General features: G+C 36.1%; 1 protein-coding gene across 1 annotated transcript; it reads left to right on the top strand.

The window, feature by feature from the left end:
* Positions 1-4,042: 4,042 nt before the first annotated feature.
* On the top strand, positions 4,043-9,253 carry pcdh20 (protocadherin 20). Its single transcript, XM_028443346.1, has 2 exons — positions 4,043-4,195; positions 5,402-9,253. The coding sequence occupies exons 1-2, from the start codon at positions 4,148-4,150 to the stop codon at positions 8,021-8,023; spliced, it is 2,670 nt and encodes an 889-aa protein (XP_028299147.1). The 5' UTR covers positions 4,043-4,147; the 3' UTR covers positions 8,024-9,253.
* Positions 9,254-19,566: the final 10,313 nt, after the last annotated feature.

The following is a 19,566-nucleotide window of genomic DNA, read 5'->3' as shown; positions in this document are numbered from 1 at the left end:
GTTTAGAAATTACATGCTACGTTTAGTCGCCAAGAGGCAATTCTACAAACCTTCAATTATAGCGCAGCTGTGTTGTGTTTCTTAGGACATGTATAAATACACTATAGAAATAGAAAAGGCGATTCCAGCTGGCACAGAAACAAAGTTCAGTGTTTGTTTGTTTGTTGTTGTTGTTTTGCATCTCAATTGCAGTGATTAGTCAATGAGAAGTGTTTTTGGGGCATTTTGTGAATTTAAAGGACTCTCACTTGGAGTGCAGTGCAGCCCATTGTTGTTCTGAAGAGTTACACAACCACAAATATTTGTCAAGGAAAGGCAACGTGACAGAGGTGTAATCCCGTGGGAACTATTTGCAGATAAAACTCGTTCTGCTAATGTTTTAATGATAAAATGATTGACGTGCAGCCTGTTTGGGATCCACTCACTTGCTGATGTTTAATTCAAAGTGCCGCTCAGAATGCTTGCATTCCCAAAGATGTTGCTGGAGTTTGCTTTGGCAATGTGTCATTGTTGACTTACTGGTAAAATATGCATCCAAGAGAGATTTCATCATAATGGATGTAATTCTTCAATCTGCTTGCACAACTCGCAAGGTGTTCTTTTCATTACAATCAAAGAAGACGATAGCACTTAATTCATATGTCCACGGTACTTGTTTTCAAAGCAGTTCCATCTTATCCGGACATTGCTGTGCAGACGCTGACCGTTGTGATGAGGTCAGGAGTGAGGCGTTCCTCTAGTGGAAAACCTGATTAGGTTTCCCACATCGTAGATTTGTGTTTGTCTCTTTGCCTTAGCTAATGTGCTTTTTTTTTTTTTTTTTTAGCCCTCCATGTTTTTGTGATCTTCCAAAACGTGTTTGGACTTTCATCATTCCTTTTAATCCCCATTTCTTCAGAGAATATTCAACAGTCAGAGTTTCAAGCTTGAGGACCTTTGATGTGTCTTGGTAGATTTCTCATTGTTTGAAATACAAATTAACTTTGATATGAAGTCATTTGAAGTTGTTTTGTTTGCCTTGTGCTTCAAAACACAAATGACAAATGAATCTTCTTCTCCAGTGCTGCACGCATTGAATGGACCCGAAACACAACTTCAATCTATTTAAGTATTGTATTTCAAAAGTAATTTCTCCTCACAAAGACATCTCTTTACAAACACTGATATCAATCTATCTATCAATATGCATATTTTTCATTTTGGTCTTGTATTGTTTATATTGTATATTTACTGTGCTAAAACTTTTTTGATAGTTTTATTTTGAAGTTTTAAACTCTGTTTAATGTTTTCTGTGCCACTTTTAATCATGTAAAGCACATTGAATTGCCTTGTGCATGAAATGCCATACACATTTGCCTTGCTAATTTTGTGTATTCACCGTAATGAATAGTTAATTATTCTTTCATTCATTGTATTTAGTACACATGAAAAATAGCATTTCAGTTGCAAGGAGAGAATGAAAACAGGCTAAAATCATGAGACAAAATGCACAATGAAACTTTGATATATGAGGAAATGTCATACATAACATACAAAGTACACAGAAATTATTATCAAAAGACAAATGAAAATATTGAACAAAATATCAATTGAAGATCAAAAACAAAATACAATCTTAAAACCTATATACATATACATACATATAGGTACATACACACATATACACATGCAAATACAAACATATATATTACATGTGGATTGTAATGTATTATTGTCATTATTATTATATCCTTGACACGTGTCAAACTCATTTTTCCAAGCCTTAAAATGAGGCTCTTGTGTGGTCATATCCATCTTGCCTAACTTACATGAAACTGTCTGGCTACCATAAAAGCTAAGCAGCTCTTTGATTAAATGAAAGGACCAATGGTACCCGGACATCTGTTAGGAAATCTGGGCAAAGATTAGTCCGCCTCATCTCACACAGACTCCGAGCACCAAATGATGTAATTAAGACTGAAGTAATATTGCCTCTTGGCCTTGCCCTTTAGACTTATTTGATCTTTTTGGGGTGGATTTCTTATCAAGAAGTAATAGGTAATCAGAATAAGATTCAACTTTGTTTAAGCAGGTTTATGCACACTGTAGTTTGAGTCAACTTTGCTTTCACTTTCTCAAAGCTTTGTTGTAACAGGGATAGTGTTTGATGTGATATAACTTTTTTCGTTTCATCAGCTTTACAAAAAAAGAACCATACAAGTGATTCCTCACAAGCTTCTCCAAGAAACATTTAACGATGAATCTGTTATTGCAACATTTCTTTTAGGGTTTTTTTTATTGATTATATTTCACAAATGTTTGATTACATTTTGATTCTCAACCTGGGGTGTTCCAGGTTTAGTGAAGGGGGGACTAAAAAAAAAATATGAATTCCACTCTATTAAGTGTACAGACAATAATGGCTAAATAATAATAATAATAATAATAATAATAATGCAATTAAATTTATACAGCACTTTTTGGGGTACTCAAAGCCACTTTACATAAAACAAACATAAAGAAAGAAAGAAAGAAAGAAAGAAAGAAAGAAAGAAAGAAAGAAAGAACGATTATATAATGTTGTTTGAACACAAACAACATTATATAATAAAAAAATATATATATATACAGTATATATATATATATATATATATATATATATATATATATTTTTTATATATATATATATATATATATATATATATATATATATATAAATGTACAAATTAAACTTTAACTGCTGGGAAAAAGTTTTGAGCAAAACATATTTATAGATTTTTTTTTATTTACCAAGAGCAAATTGCCTTTTAAAAAAAAAACACACACACATTTCCGTGTCTACGCTTCAGATCTTTTGCATCTTGAAAACAGCTCTCATATGACTCTTATATCTGTGATCTGATGTTTTCCTACTCTCTCAAGCCTCTCAATCGACCGTGACTGCAGTCTGTGTTTACAGAAATATTTCAGCACTCAGTGCATGAAGCAGAAATAAAACCGGATACAGGACACAAACGGAATGGATGGATCAATTTTCATTCACTTCTTTCTCTGTCACTAGTGTGAAACAGCAAATACTGTGCAAAGTGTATAATGAAACCACACATTAGTGCTTATCTTGCACCCACTCAAATATTCAAAGGAAATGCATTATTAGTACTATCACATTTTCAGGAGGTTTTTTCCCCTCCATCAGATACTTGTGATAAGGAATGAGAGCAAATGCTTGCCACGGTATGAAACAAAATGAGTCTGTGTGACAGCATCAATCTGCCCTTTTCCTGTGAAGTTCAATCACTCAATTTCTCTGAGCAGTATGCTTCCAATCCCAGCAAACAGCTGGCCCGGCATTTAGAACACATGAGGATTAGAGGGTTGATTTAGTTAAAGGCTCACTCCACAGTCAGACCATAGCACCACTTATGGTGCTAAGATCACCTTTTGGCTTTGGTTTATAATATTTTTACACATGATTTTTCCTTTTCTTTTTGTAAAATCAGGTTTAAAGAAACCAGTTGGGATTTGAGTTTTTAAATCTTGCTTGTTTTGAAATACCCTTTAAAAGGATTATTTATTTTCTTTGGTGTTTCTGTTTTGTTTTTGTTTTAATACAACAGAATATCATCATTGTCTTATTATTTAATTGTTTTAATTCGTTCGTTCCATCTGCTTCTCATTGTAGTGTTTTTTTTTTTTTTTTGGAGGTGGGGTTTAACCACTGCAGGATTAAAATAATCTCTGGGCTGCAGATTTTTCACAAGTCGCTGAGCCTCCCTTGTCATTATAAGCTCTGTTGGTAATCACACACTTTCTCTCTGCTATGTGTGCACAAGGTATGCAGCTGCTTAAGACAACATGGGTGTGAGTCACAGTGCAGGTGTGTGTAGAAAGCATGCATGCAAAACTTCAATAAATAAATAAAAATGATGTGAAGCCAAGAGGAAGGCTCCTCTGCTCCTCCACTGGCCATTGGTTACCACAAGAGGCTCATTTGCATATGGTGGGAGTGTCCTGAGCTGGCAGTGGGATGAATGACTTGTTGAAGTCAGATAGAAATAAGGCATTGCACTCAGCAGACCTCTACACTGTCAAACAGTTAAAATGCCTCGGTTACTCATGCTGCCACCCTTCCTGCTCTGAGTGAAAAGTGCTGGGAAAGGACATAAACATGTTCAACAGCAGATATTTCAAGCACAGTAAAAGAGGACAACTATGGGTAAGTTTATGTATGTTTTGCTTCACTACCTTAAGACACTCCTTCCCATCCTGATAGCGTGTAATCCAGCTTTACTCCCTCTTTATGCTTTGAATCAGTGGTTCTCAAACTCTTTTGGCTCAAGTACTCCTTTCTCTTACTTTTGAATCTAAGTACCCCCTTTTTTATGACAACAATTTGCTCAGAATTCTGTGAAAAGCATAATGATGGAACAAATGACATTTTAAAGAATCTAACTTTATAAATAAGTGGAATAAAACAGTATTTAGTGTTTCTATAGTTACGGTCATCTCCCACCTGATGTGGGACCAAGACTGACGTTTGTATTTTAAATTCATGTTCAAATCAAAATCATTTCTATTATCATTTTGTGGGTTTTTGGTGTAATTTTGTGTATTTTGTTGTCTGATCTTTTTATTATTCAGTATGTTTTTCTCTTATTTTGTGTGTTTTCATGGTCATTTTTGAGTGTTGGTGGTATAATCTAAATTATTCTCTCTCAGTGGGTGTGTTTTTGGTGTCATTTTGTATGTTTCTCTGCTATTTTTGTGTATTTCATAGTGATCTTGTGTGTTTTTTTTTCTCTCATTTAGTGTGTCTTTGTTGTCGTTTTGCATGTCGCTAGTAATACTGAGTATTTTTCTCTCTTAGCGTGTGTGCTTTTGTTTTCATTTCGTGTGTTTTGTTGTTGTTTGACTGTTCTTTTTATTATTCATTATTATATACCATCTTTTTTTGTGTGTTTTTGTTGTCGTTTTGTGAGTTGCTGGTAATATTTAGTGCAATTATCATTTTTAACTGAAAAATAAACATTATGAAACCCCATATTTTCAATGCTTTCATTTGTTAATTTTCCACAGTCTCTCTCTCAAGTAGCCCCTGTAGTGCCATCGCGGACCTTTAGTGGTACACGTACCCCCATTTGGGAAACACTGCTTTGAGTGTTACTTTGTGATCTAAAGACTCTAAAACGTATGTTAAATATTTTGAACGCAAGTAACTCTCTCCTAACCAAAGTTTGTATATTTAAGTTTCTTTATAGTTACCTTTGATTGCATGTGTGATATTTTCAATTTTGACAGCTGTTTGCAACTCAAAATATTCTGGTTTACCACTTACTGTTAAATTTGAAATGGCACATTTTACAAAAATTAATATGCCCTATACCTTTTTACTAACTTATCTCTGTTTGCTTTTATGTTACAGGGATTTTGCATTCTCTTTTTTTACACCAGCCCCCTTTTTTCTTCAGCAAATTTTGTTCAAGCAAAAGAGCTCACCTATAAAACAACGGAGGGATTACCCCAGAGGACCTTTATAGGAGCCATTGGAGTTGACTTAAATTTGGATTTTTCTGTTCAGCCTCCACTTTTTTTCAGTCTCTCACAAGAGAAGGTCAGCGAACAGTATGTCAACCTCAATAATACCACCGGGGAACTCTACACATCTGCTACAGAGATTGACAGAGAGACACTATGCCCTGACAACGCAGAGGGTCGTGGCTGTGTCCTCTCACTGGATGTAATTGTGTTGCCTCAGCAGTACTTTCAGCTGGTGAAAGTTAAAATCCTTATTGAAGATGTAAACGACAATAAGCCTGAGTTTTTGGTGGACGAAATTGTTATGTACATCCCTGAAAACACAGCGGTAAATGCTCGTTACGCTGTAGAGCATTCTGCCGTTGACCCAGACTTGGGCTCTAATGGAGTACAGACTTACTGGCTTGTCAATGACTTTGAAATGTTCACTTTGGATGTTGAGGAGAATGAGGGAGGAGAGCGAACTCCGTTTCTCATTGTGACGGAAACTTTGGACAGAGAGACTCAAGCAGAATACATCACTGATATTATTGCAGAGGATGGAGGGATTCCTCCTCGTCTCGGAGCAGCCACTTTCAAAATTATCATCACAGATGTGAATGATAACTGCCCTCAATATACAGAACCACACATTAATGTTATTCTTCATGGAAATACCACCACTGGAGAACATGTGGCCCGGCTGCATGCTATTGACCCTGACCTTGATGATAATGCTCAGATCAGCTATGCTTACAGCGAACGCGTGCCAAGAGACGCCAGAAGCTTGTTCCATTTGGACAAAATGACAGGGGTGATTAAACTAGCAGGGAAAATAGATAGAGGCACAGCCACATTTTACAAACTTACTGTTTTGGCCCATGGACCTGGTTGTATCCCTGCTGTTGCAACTGTTAACATCAATATCCTCAAAGTCATCACTGGACCACCTAGTGTCATAGCCCGATATATTGCACCAGAGAAGGAAGGGGTGGTGACACTAAAAGAGTCTGAACCTGCTTTTTCACCAGTTGCATTTTTTACTGTTAAGAATCTTGACACAAACCAGAGGGCAGATTGTCATTTGGAAGGCTCTGGACCCTTCAGACTTGTACCTTATCAGCTGTTCCAGAATGAATACTTGTTAGAAACCACAGAGCCCCTGGACTTTGAAAGGACACAGGAGTATGAGTTAATTGTTGTTGCTAAGAATACCCAAGGGCTCGTCCTGAAGACCTTCCTGAAGGTGCAGGTTTTGGATGAGAATGATAATGCTCCAGTGTTTCAGCAGTCCTTGGTGGAAATAACTGTTGAAGAAAATAACCCACCAAACAGTTTTTTAATCCAGCTTCAGGCTTCAGATCAGGACAGCGAAGGTCGAGGGGAGGTCATCTACCTTCTTGGAGGAGATGCCCCTGGTATATTTGTGGTGGAACAAGTGACCGGCGTCCTTACAGTGGCTACATCGCTGGATCGTGAGGAACAAGAGACATACCGCTTCATTGTGAGAGCAGTAGATCAGGGTATACCAAGGAAGGAGTCCATTGCGACAGTAGTCATTACCGTGAAAGATCGCAATGACAATACTCCACGTTTCATCAATAAGGACTTCACTTTCTTCGTGCCTGAAAACTTCCCAGAATATGGTGAAATTGGTGTCCTCTCTGTGACAGATGCTGATTCTGGTGAAAATGGTTGGGTGGCCCTTTCCATCATCAATGGGAGCGACATCTTCATGATCGACACTGGCCGGGGTGCACTCAGGGCAAAGACGTCACTGGACCGAGAAGAGCAGGGGACATACCTGCTGTGGATTGAGGCCATCGATGGTGGACAGCCACCGCTCTCCTCTGTTACAATGGTGACCGTGCTGTTGTTGGATGTAAATGACAACCCACCAGTTGTTCTTTTCCCCCAGTCCAACCAGTCTTACATGCTTGTGTTACCCAATACTGTTCCAGGGACCTCAATCACAGAGGTATATGCGGTGGATAAAGATACAGGCATGAACGCTGTGATTGCCTACAGTATCATTAAAAGGAAAGGGGGGGAGACTGGCGCTTTTGCTATTGACCCTGAAACAGGAAATATCACATTAAAGAGGGAACTCAGTAATCGAGGCCTGTATAGTCTCCTGGTAAAGGTCAGTGACCACGGTCAACCTGAACCACTGTACTCAACCATCATGGTTAACTTTTTTGTCAATGAAACTGCGAGTAATGAGAGTTACATTCAAACTTTGCTGACTAAAGAGGGTGACATAGAGGTGGAGGAAAAGCCTTGGTATGTTGGCCAGATGACAGAGGGCCCCGAAAGGTATGAGTTGTTAAGCTGTCGGCCTATCCTCATTGCACTCTCTGTGACATGCCTAGGGCTGTTCTTCTTGGTTGTCTTGTTGACATCTTACATATGCTGTAAGAGACTGAAAAGGAACCGAAAGAAAAGATCTGCAGTTGAGATACCCTTAAAAACAAAGAAAGACTCAATGCCGATTGTGAACAGAAAACTCAGACATATATCAAACATGTGACATCCAGTCCATGCTTCCAACATTCCCTTCTGTTTACTTGAATGTTTACAAAACTCATTGTACGACGTGAAGCTTTTACACTGAAATGTTCCTTTTGCTTTTGCCATACAGTTATTATTACTGAAAGTTATCACATCTGTTTTCATTGCTACAGTAATTGCACCATTATCGCAAAAGCATCAGGAGCCACTCAGTGAGGACTCTTTAGGTTCAATGTAATTACTGTACAAAATACAACTTTATAAAGGCTTTTACAGTTTTATATAAAACTTTTCTTCTGGAAATAAAAGAAAACTAAAAAAAAAACCAATGAAGGCACCGTAAGCTGAAAGATTTGAAAAGTGTCATTATTAAAATTTCACAGAAATTACACTTGAAAGTCACATGCAGATCATATTTACTTTTAATTCACATTCTACCGTAATAAATTTAACATAAATATTTCAATTTACAGACAAAAAAAGGTAAACTAAAACTGTGAGTATCATATACTGTCACTTTGTTCAAAAGCCTTGAGAGAAAAGAATGGTGTTTTAGGCCTTTCCCGGGGTTAGCCCAGTTGCTATTGGCGACATAAAATTGAAAAGAAATTTGAAGACAGCAACTTTTGTGAATGTTCAAAATGTGAAGGCTCCCGCTGTTCATCAGTTATGTATCTAATATCTTTAAATACCATCTCGTCACAGCAAATGATTATATCTCTCATCACACTGAACAGTCGGAGTTCTGTCTAAAGCTGAATTTATCTTACTCTACCTTATCTTACTCTACTTCAGAGTGTTGTCCAACTGTTAATGTGATTGTGAAAACATGCAAGTGTTTGTGAAAGACGTCAAAATAATTATTAAAGAAAGTATATTTTTTATAATGCACTGTTTTTTATTCTGTTGTTTTTGTTTTTTTTGTTTTAACTGTATCTGACATGTTTATTTGGGGGGGGTCTGTATCAAAGTCACCTAGACTAGTGCTAATCAGCGTTGATAGTAATGGATTTCTGTAACTGAGTTGCTTTTATAGGTACTTGTACTTTTTCAAGTATATTTCTCAATCAGTAATTTTACTTGTACTTGATTACGTTTTTTAAATTTCAAATTTAAATTCATTACATTTCTACATCCAACCATTACTGAATTCATTATCATCTTTGGTCTTAAAATGATCAACGCACATCGTGAAACTACAAAAAAAAATGAAATGACCAGACAACAATCAAATGCATCACATTATAGTCGACCAACCACAATAAACACTGCGTCAAAACAGCATTAAATGATGCTTCGTTTCTCAGTTTTAGAATGTATACATTTAGCTATGCTTTGTACATTGTTACTAATCTTTTTTTTTAATACAGATATTTTTGCGAAATATAAATCAAGTTCCAGTTGTACAAGATTTTGTCTCTTCCTGTTTAAGTTTATGCATGAGATGTTTACTGTATGCAAGGAAACCGTGGCAAGATTTATTACCAAAGGTAAAGGTAGGGGGTGAAAGTAACTAGTAACTTTGAGTACTATTTAATTGAGCTATTTTTTCTTGAGTATATTACTATTTTACTTACTTTTACTTGTACTTGAGTACAGTTTCAATCAGGTAACAGTACTGCTACTTGAGTAGGATATATCAGTACTCTTTACACGTCTGATGCTAATATAGCTTAAACTTCAAGGTTAAGATGGAAAATATTTCACATGCTGCCTTTAGATTTTAATATTGTCATCGTAGGTAAAAACGTTGGCTTAAAACTTTTCACGCATTTAAAGAACAAAAACCTTTTCATATTGTTGTCATCTACGACATAGGTCACACGTATTCGAAGGTAGAGTGAAAAAACCCTTGTGTGAGAACATTTGCAGATTAAATTCAGCTTTCACATTTTATAATAAGTGCTTCTGGCGATTGTTGTTCTCCTCAGCACTCTTACCTATGCTGATATCATTCGTGACATTGAACTCACAAAACCTTCCACATCACAGAGCTGCATTTTTCATGGTTTCTCGTCGTAAAGGTCACGTAGACAGCAAAGCTCTAGTCTTTGTATTGCCTATTCTCCACGCCTACTTGAGGAACTCAAGCTGCATTACATGTCTTTAAAAACCTGTTTGGCTTTGGCTCAAACAAAAGGAGAAACATGCAAACAAACCTGTGCTGTGAATGTACTCACGCATGCAGATTCTGCCTTTTTCAAACCATGTTAGCACAGAGCACATCATGAGCTAAAAACAGCTCAATGTAATCACCTCTGACCAAACTATACATTATTTAGATAAAGTTAGCTGGTAGTTGGTGTACAAACTAGATGTAATATGGTGTATTATATAGGACTGGGGCATTAATGATAACATTGATATAAAAAATATATTTTTTTATTTAAATTACACTATGAAGGAGATCAAATATAACAGGCATTTAAGTTTGAACAATATATGATTAACAACTTAAACAATTTTAACTTCAAATGTTTTGTGACAATGAGTGCTGCAGTGAAAGTGAATTCACATTTTTATTTTCTCTATTATTGTTGGCTTTTTTTTTTTTTTTTTGGACTTGCTGCCCATCTTTGGAGCGTAATGGACGATAAGCAGCCTTATTTGTTAAGCTGAATCAATATCCATTTAATGCCTTTCCAATCCTGATCTGTTTGTGGTAAATAAATCAACAAGCCACTCGTCGTTTGAATCCAAGAATTAGAGGCAGCTCTGCATGCACAGTCGCACAGTTCTTCTTCAACTCTGAGCAAAGAGTTGTCGGGTATGATTAATTGGGGGGAAATCAATGAAGGTCTTTTTTCACTGTACCTCATTTCTCTCACCAACTTCAATTAGTCTATTTCCCCTCAGCATTTTGTCACTGGGATTGTTGCTACACGTTCTTTAGCCCCGTAATGATGATGGAGTGTACAACAACAAACTGTGGTTCATTATGTTGAATGATTCAGTTTAATGTGTGGATTTAAATAATCTTAATAGAGTACTTCAATCAGTTTCTTAAGTCTTCTCATATCTATATATGTGGAAGCTACCATGACATTAAACATTACATGTTCCATTCAATTGTGTCAGTGGGCACTAGGGGCTCTTATGTAATCTTTCACCATGGAATCTTGCAGACAATATGGCAAAAAATAAATAAATGTAATCAGTTGGTCAACTTGTGTTTTTGCAAAAATCCTTATTTTCCCAAAGCTTAGTTAGTTCTTTTATATGTTTTTTTAACTCTTTTGCACCATTGTGAGACAGGTTAGTGTACTTGGGGGCGACCGTGGCTCAGTGGTAGAGTGGGTCCAGTTACCGAAGAGCTGTGGGTTTTATCCCGCTCTATCTGAGTCGTTGTCGTTGTGTCCTTGGGCAAGGCACTTTACCCACATTGCCTCATATGAATGGGTATGAATTCTGCATGCATAATGGTGGTGGTCAGGGGGCACAAAATGTCACCTACTGTCTTCTGCCCCAGGGCAGCTGTGGCTACATTGTAGCTTACCACCACTGGTATGACTGTGTGAGTGACTGGTGTCAATAAATAACAGTTTCTGTAACACGCTTAGAGTCTCCTTGAAAAAAAGCGCTATATAAATCCAAGCCATTATTATTATTACTTAATAGATTGCAATTTTAATGTGATATTGCTTGTTGATTTGGCGTGATATATTCATATTTTGCCAATGTATTTTAAATGATTGCAAAAATAACTAATTATTTAAACATGTGAAGAGACATGTTTAATTTCCAAGTGTAGTAATCGGTTTCCATCTCTTTCTCACTATGTTTTTCTTTCTTAAAAGAATGTTAAAATGTTGATAACTAAACTTTAACACAGTGTTTCTAAAATGGGGGTACGTGTACCCCTAGGGGTACGCATTGACAGTACAGGGGATACTTGAGAGAGAGAGAGAGAGAGAGAGAGAGAGAGATGAAAATTAATAAATTAAGTGTCATTCTTGGTCCCACCCCAGGTATGATATGACCAGAAATGATAAAAACTATAGAAATAAATGTATTCAGGAAGCACGAAATCAGTGTTTCAACCTTGGGGTTGAGACTCCATGTGGGGTTGCCTGAAATTTCAGAAAAATTAAAAAAGATTTTTGAAAAAAAATTAAGTTTTTTTTTTTTTTTTTTTTTTTTTTAACACAACACACAATCTTAAACAACTTTTACTTTGTGAAATATGAATCTAAAATGTAGTAAAAAAAATAAATAAAAATACCTCAGCTCAAACATGATCAAAAACTAATTCTAGAAAAAAAAAAGTCTTTGGGGTTGTCAGAAATTCTTGGTATCAAAATTGGGTCACGATCCAAAAAATGTTGTGAACCACTGCACTAAATATTGTTTCTTTCCACTTATTTACAAAATGAGATTTTTTAAAATGTGTGTTATCGCTCGTTCTTTCCATCTTTATGCTCTATAGTTGTTTTTAAATAGTTTTTTAAGCAAAATGTTGTTGTGGAGCAAAGGGGTACTTGAGCCCAAAAAGTTTGAGAACCACTGCTTTAACTGAATACATTCATATTTCATGTAGGACACGTGAAATAAGAGTAATTATATTTATTGTGCTTTAAAATTAATCCAGGAATGATTTAAATCTTGGTTTTACATTTTACTTTCCCGGTGATTGTGTACATTAATGTTTAAATAATGGCACTCATAACTATTGACTAAACGTTTTATGATGCCTATTCCTTGAAATCATAATCTGGCTGTTCTGTGTACTGCAGCAATATCACCATCCTAATTTCCAGTATTATATCAGCTGGGTCCATTCATTCCTTAGCACAGCTGGAACAAGAACCTTTACCCTCATCTGTAATTGTTTTTAACCTTAAATAGATACATGTCTACAGACTGTGTCATAATGAAAATCTACATCTAAAGATCTATTAGGTCTGCTTACACAGGCCGAGACAGTTCACAGCTTTACTACATGACTGATAACGTCTGTCAGTAATCCATCTGACTGCCAGTTACATACTGTATTTATATTAGAAAGAGGGGGAAATGGACTGGAGGCCAGGGGTGACCTGGTTTAAATCTTGAACTCTTTGTGACCAAAGGAATTAAAAGGTCTAGTTTTCAATCTCATTTGCAAATTATTATACAGATAAAGATATATCAGGATGTGTTAAAGGCCTTACTTAGTGCAAAAATAAAAAATGTGTTTTTTTCATTTTGCAATGAATAACTCATGCATAGGATTTAGCTCAGTCATTTCCTCTCTCGCTCTGTTCTCTTTGCACCCCCACCCCTTCCAGGAAAGTCTTTCTGAAATTACATTAAATTCTTAATGCTGTGGACAGCAAGTAATTACCATCAGTGGCAGTGGGATCCCATTTCCAGATTGGCTTTATTGTGATTCACTGCCTTGAAATCAAACAAATAAAGACACAATGAGAGGCCCCGGTAAGGTTACCCCACTCTGCTGAATAGGAGAGGCTACATTTCCCAAATTATGACATCAAATACGACCTCCACATGCACACATGCACACACACGCGCACGCGCACATACACTGCCCATTTCAATCTGCAATAATGCATCTCCATATTCTCCTGATGAAAATCACTGCCTTTGATCTAAAAAATATCTTTCATTTTCTGTGATGGAAGAAAATATAATCCTGGTGCATTCTTTTGATCTTGCTGTGGATTACGTTACTAATTTCCTTTATTCCTCTATCCGTATTTTTCTTTCAGGTTCATCCAGTGTTATCCCAACAAAACACACACACAGGCTTCCAGGGAATTAACTCTAACAGTGTATGTTTTTTACACCCCATTTTCTCCCTTCATCTGCAAACCATTCTGTCCTGCCACTGTATTTATCCACATTCTGACCCAAGATTTGAGTCTTGCTTCTTATAACCATGTAGTCACTTCTTCCCAAATCGATCAGACACATAAAGATGTGCCAATTTTGCTTTTTATAACTACGTCTCCCTTTTAAATCAGTCATTAAAAGTCTGTGGAGTGTTTCTTTTTCCTGTTACATGGCCTTTTATTGAACAAAGTACCAAAGGATTTTTTTTCCTCTCTTTGAGTCAAAGAATGATAGACTGTTATTAAGTAAATTGCTATATTTCTATGGAATTTTTAGCTCAAATTCGAATGACACACGGTTATTAAGTAAATTGCTATTTTTCTACTCAAATTCTGACAGAAGAGAAATACTTTTTTTTTCTAATAAGTCATTCTTTATACATTTCGGAATATAACAAATATATGGTTCAAGTGTGGCTATTTTTTTTTAGTTTCAAATGGCTAAAAATGTCATGTTTTTAATGTCAAAGAGGAAATTGGCTGTGCTGATACAGTGTTGATTATTCCTGGAGTCCTGTAAGTTTTAGAGCTGTAGCCCACAAATAAGAACTGTTTCTGTGACTATTTATTAAATGCACCAGTGGAGCAGCTCCAGCAGGTCCCCCAGGGATTTTCCCTGGTACGGGGATTTCCCAGGACTCTTTCCGCCCTCCTAAGGGCAACGACGGTGATAAGGTGGTGGCGGACAATGCAAAGCAAATGGGTCAATAGTTGATCTTCTTTAAAGTAAAGTTTATCAAACTTCTTGAGTGATAAAGGAGTAATTTTGAACTGCGGTACAGCAAATCCAAAAGAAGTTACCATTTATGGCATTCATTGTCACACAAGCTGTGCAGTGTGCAATTATGGTAAAATATAGCTAGTGGTGACTAAACAGATCCTGGGCTTTAAGTAACTGTTCAGCTGTGCAGGCCCAACCTGTTTTGTTAGATTAACTCCTTTTTTTTAAAGAAAAAAGAATGAAAAAGATAAAGCAGTCACACGTGGTTGTTTTCCCACGTTTGAAACAGAGGAACTAAAGCACAGCAATGAACAAAGTTTTTGACACGTTTTCCATGTTGTGGCCAAAGCTGTATATAAATGCATGTTTGTGAGTAACAAAAGTAGAAGAAAAATACTTTCAGTCATTGTAATTGTGTATCTTAGGTGTATCAAAGTAAAATAATTGTTTCTTTTGTTTTTCCTTTGACTTTTTTTTTGGTTTTAAGAAACTAGCTCAGGATGCCCCATCACAGTAATATCAGTTGGTTATATCCACCTTTTTTGTCTGCACATGCTGTCAAAGGTCAACACTACAAGACGTGCAATCTTTTTAAGACAGCAATGCATGTTTTGTTATTGCAATTAAATAAATGAATTAATTTTATTGTATAATTGTGACCATCACCAGCCCTCCCTAAGGATGGAAGAAGCACTTTATTTTAGGGAGGATATAAAAAGAGAAGGCAGTGTTACACCTAGGTGAGGGGGAAGGGAACAGGGAGGAGAGATTCAAGGTAGGAAAGGTTGGGGAATAGGTGATTATTTTAAAGGGAGATTGAGATGTGAAGTTGTAGTTGTGCATATTGTGCTTATTGTGTTGTGTAATCAAGCCAGTCTGGTGACAAAGTGTGAAGCTTGGGTATAATGGTGGTGACTGTGGACAGAGGGAAGGAGTGAGTGGTTATACCTACAACAGGTATTTGGGGTCAACGTGTCTAAGATTAAGTCCAGTACGAGTTTTATCCCACAGCCCAAGGCGTGCCAGTGCATCGTGTACCGATGTACAACATGTGTAAACACTGCTACTGCAAAACCAAGCGTCGCCCCGGGCACTGAAGATGCAGCCAGGCCTGCAGAAAGAGCTCCAGGCCACCCCCCTAAGATCCCAAGCCGAGAGGCATCGAAAACTGAAAGAAGTTATTATGCATTATTATACAGCCGCTCCGCGAGTCCACGTCATCACAACATCCATTTTCTGCCCAAAAAGACATTTTCTGTGGCTGCAATTTTGGTGCATTACTAATAAATATTGTATGAATGTAACGTATTTAAATATGATTAATTATGTTAGTTTTCTTTATTTGTATACATAAGTCAGCAGTAACATTTTACAAAAGTTTATATTTGTCTGAAAGCAAAATCTGTTTAAAACAAATGTAAACTGAACTATTTTAGAATGAACTGATTTCAAAATCTGCTTCGTCTTTTATCTGTAATCTAGGAATTTGTTAAAAAAATTAAAAAAAATAGTTGGGCTACTTATAGTTGATTTATTTAATCCTAATTTTGAATCATTGTTACATTCCTAGGTTAATATTGCATTCATTTCATAAAGACTTTTTTAAGAACAAACATTTTTACATTCCATCTTCAATTAAACTTCAAATTACTCAACTTAAGACATCCTTAGATTTAAGACTAATGTGTTAGCCTTTGTTTCATATGCAAACAGAACATATTTTAGAGGGTATTCAACATCCGAAGCCCGAACTACACATTTCATATGTAACAGCAGGAAATGTATGTCTTGGTAATGATGACAAACAGGCAGGAAAGGACTCTCCTATTAGCCGCGCGCATTGTATGCTTACATTTGTGGTAACTGAAGCCACTTTGAGGCTGAGCCACATCCTCAACACTAACCGATCCTCCATTAACAGACACTAACGAAAACCACTGAAACGCCCACCTGCCTTTTAATGATCTTTCCTCTCAGCAAATACTACACTCTGTTGTAAAAGCATGAGCTCTAGAAGAGAAACCACTGATGCAATCCCCTGTTTATCAAATGTTTGGACTACATTAGAGGTCTTGAAACATAAAAAAGTTGACATAAATATGTAGCTACTGTAACTACTGAAGAACTGACTTTAATTTCCCCCAAAAAAAATCTTACTTTGTACTGTGGGTGTTTTGGCTTGAGTTCTCTACTCAGGCAACTTGAAGCCTATTACTAAACCTAGAGATCCATACTAGTTGAAGTGACTAAACTCATACTAAAGAGATTCAGCTATAAACACCAGCGTCAGCATATTCATGGGCGAGTTTGACGTGTGCTGTTTGAAAAGGTGTACATGAAAGGATTGTTTCTCTAGTGGGAAAGTGCATGAGAGCAAGTATGCATGTTTTTAACTCCAGATAATAAGGATCTACAGGTAAATGTTTTTCAATTGCATAAAAGGGTCATAAAACACAAGCTGTGAACACGTATAATGCCACTAGATTCAATGTAGTGTATAAACAGAAAGAAAAAAAAACAACCAAATAATTCATCCAGGTCAACAGTTCATTTAACACTGTGGGAAACAGAAACAGAGTCTAGAGAAATTGTCTTTAGGTAAACAGAGCTACTGCTTTTATCAACTATGTACAAAAAGTCCCATGTGATCATGGGTGTGACTCAGTGTGGCACTGATCCAGGTCAGTCCTCCATTTGGTATGTTTGATCATTATTGCTTCTTTTACCTATTGGTGAGATATGTACTCATTTAGATTTCATGTATGCCAATGGGATTACTTAGTGTAAAATGTCTGGCATACTACTGTCACATTAAAAATTACTACCTTATTAGCATCTTGTAGAAGTAACTTGTAAAAATAACTTTTATGGTTGGATCACAATGTATCAAACAACATAAAGGAAAATAATCCCTTCTGGATACCATTCCTCAAAGGTTCAAATTTTTACTTACCACCCCTTTATCACACATTGACACAAGCAGTAATGGGCAGTAACGCATTACTATGGGGTGCCAAGTGTAAAAATTTAGTATAAAAGTTGTAGCGAACACATTTTCATTGTTTATCTCACTTTTTTCAGATTTAAACATTTAGATTTAACATACAATATTTACATTTAGATTTAAACATTTGGATTTATATCTAATATTTACATTCAGATTAAACATTTAGATATAAGATTTAGCATTTAGATATGATATATAACATTTAGATTAAGAATAAATCTTTAGACTTAGATTTAACATTCAGATATAGCATTTAACATTTAGATTTAGATTTAAAATGTAGATTTAGATTAAATATTTAGATATAGATTAACATTTAGATATAACATATACCATTGATTGATTTTTTTTTTTTTACCTCTATATATGTGGTTAAATGTTGTGTTAAATGTAGGAAAATGTGCTTAATATGAGAAAAGTGAAAATGTGTTAGCTACAACTTTTATACTAAATTTTTACACTTGGCACCTCATATCAGTTATTTTCTCCCGAGCAGGCTGCATTACTCATTGCTGGCTAAAGCAAACTTCCAACGTAGATTCATGGAATCCTTCTGACGCATCATAGGAAAAATACGAGCCATCATGCTGCCATCATGCTGCCACAGAGAAAGTCAGAAATATAAGTTATTAGATGTGAGAGTAGTTTCATTTCATTAAAATTTGGTGTAATGTGCAGTAAATAAGTTTAAATCTTCAACAATTTTCTTCAAGTCAGAAACTGTAGCATTTAATTTCATTTTTGCTTGATGCAATGTGCATGATTTAAAAAGAGACTGTATAGTTTGATTCAATTTTTAATGTGGAACATTCCAAAATAATAGAATTAGGCTGAAAGGTCTACTATTTAATAATTTGTGCATCGCATTTTTCAAAAGTAATTAAAGTACTTAGATACTTTTGAAAATAAGTAATCAATAAAGTAACTGGATTACTTCCTTGGAGGAGTAATCACTAATCACTAACTGATTACTATTTCCAAGTAACTTGACTAACACTGAACACAACTCATGCAATTATTTCTTCCCATAGAATAAAACATTATATATGTAACAAAGCATGACATTGATTTTTGAAAAATCACCCTAACTGAAGTTTTTTAGAAAGTATGAAACATGTTCTGACCTTTTAAAGTCTTTACACTGGCTCCCAGTCAGCCTCAGAATAGACTTTAAAGTTCTGCTGCTGGTGTATAAATCTGTGAATGGGTTTGGTCCAGAATACATCAGTGACATGTTAGTCAGGTATGAACCCAGCAGGTCTCTCAGATCTATGGACACAGGTCAGATAGTGGAGCCCAGAGTTCACAGTAAACATGGTGATGCTGCTTTTAGTTGTTATGCTGCAAAGAAGTGGAACAAATTGCCAGCGGAGCTGAAGTCAGCATCTAATGTGAACATTTTTAAATCAAAGTTAAAGGCACTTTTTTTCTCTACTGCATATGATTGAGAGAGAGATTTTTTGTCATGTTGTTGATGTAATGATGATTTTAATTGATTTTACTGATGATTTTAAATGTTCTTATTGATTTAAATGTTCTTATTGATTTTAAACAATTGAATGTTTTATCATGTAAAGCACATTGAGTTGCCTTGAGTATGAAATGCGCTATATAAATAAATTTGCCTTGCCTTGCCTTGCCTTCCCTTTGCTGAAGCTCTGGTAGCTCAGGTGTTGGTCTCCCATCTTTTAAAAGCTGTCGTTTTTCCTCAAAAAAAAGTTTCTCTATCATCTCTGGTGCTGTCATCCTGCCTGTAGTGTTATCCCGCCCACTAGCTAGAGAACGTAGCAGCAGCGGTCACGTGGCATCTATTCACTAATGTACTGTGAACTTACATGTAGCATTTAGCATAGTGCGGTTACGTGCAAAGGCAGCTCTCTACGCTGCCTTTGCACGTAAATGGTTGTCATCCTGGAGACCTGACTGCGCATGCACAAACACGTAAAAACACGTAATGGGAACAGAGGCAGAGCAGCTACGTGCCTTTGGGAGGGGGCGTGGCC

This window comes from Gouania willdenowi, chromosome 3 (assembly GCF_900634775.1).
Source record: "Gouania willdenowi chromosome 3, fGouWil2.1, whole genome shotgun sequence".
NCBI lineage: Eukaryota > Metazoa > Chordata > Actinopteri > Blenniiformes > Gobiesocidae > Gouania > Gouania willdenowi.
Note: the sequence above shows the minus strand (reverse complement) of the source record. Positions and strands in the feature narration are given on the sequence as shown.

Coding starts and splice junctions, on each gene's coding strand:
- pcdh20 (XM_028443346.1), top strand. CDS start 4,148: ATGTTCAACAGCAGATATTTCAAGCACAGTAAAAGAGGACAACTATGG. Junction 4,196..5,401: donor GTAAAAGAGGACAACTATGG/GTAAGTTTATGT, acceptor TTTATGTTACAG/GGATTTTGCATTCTCTTTTT.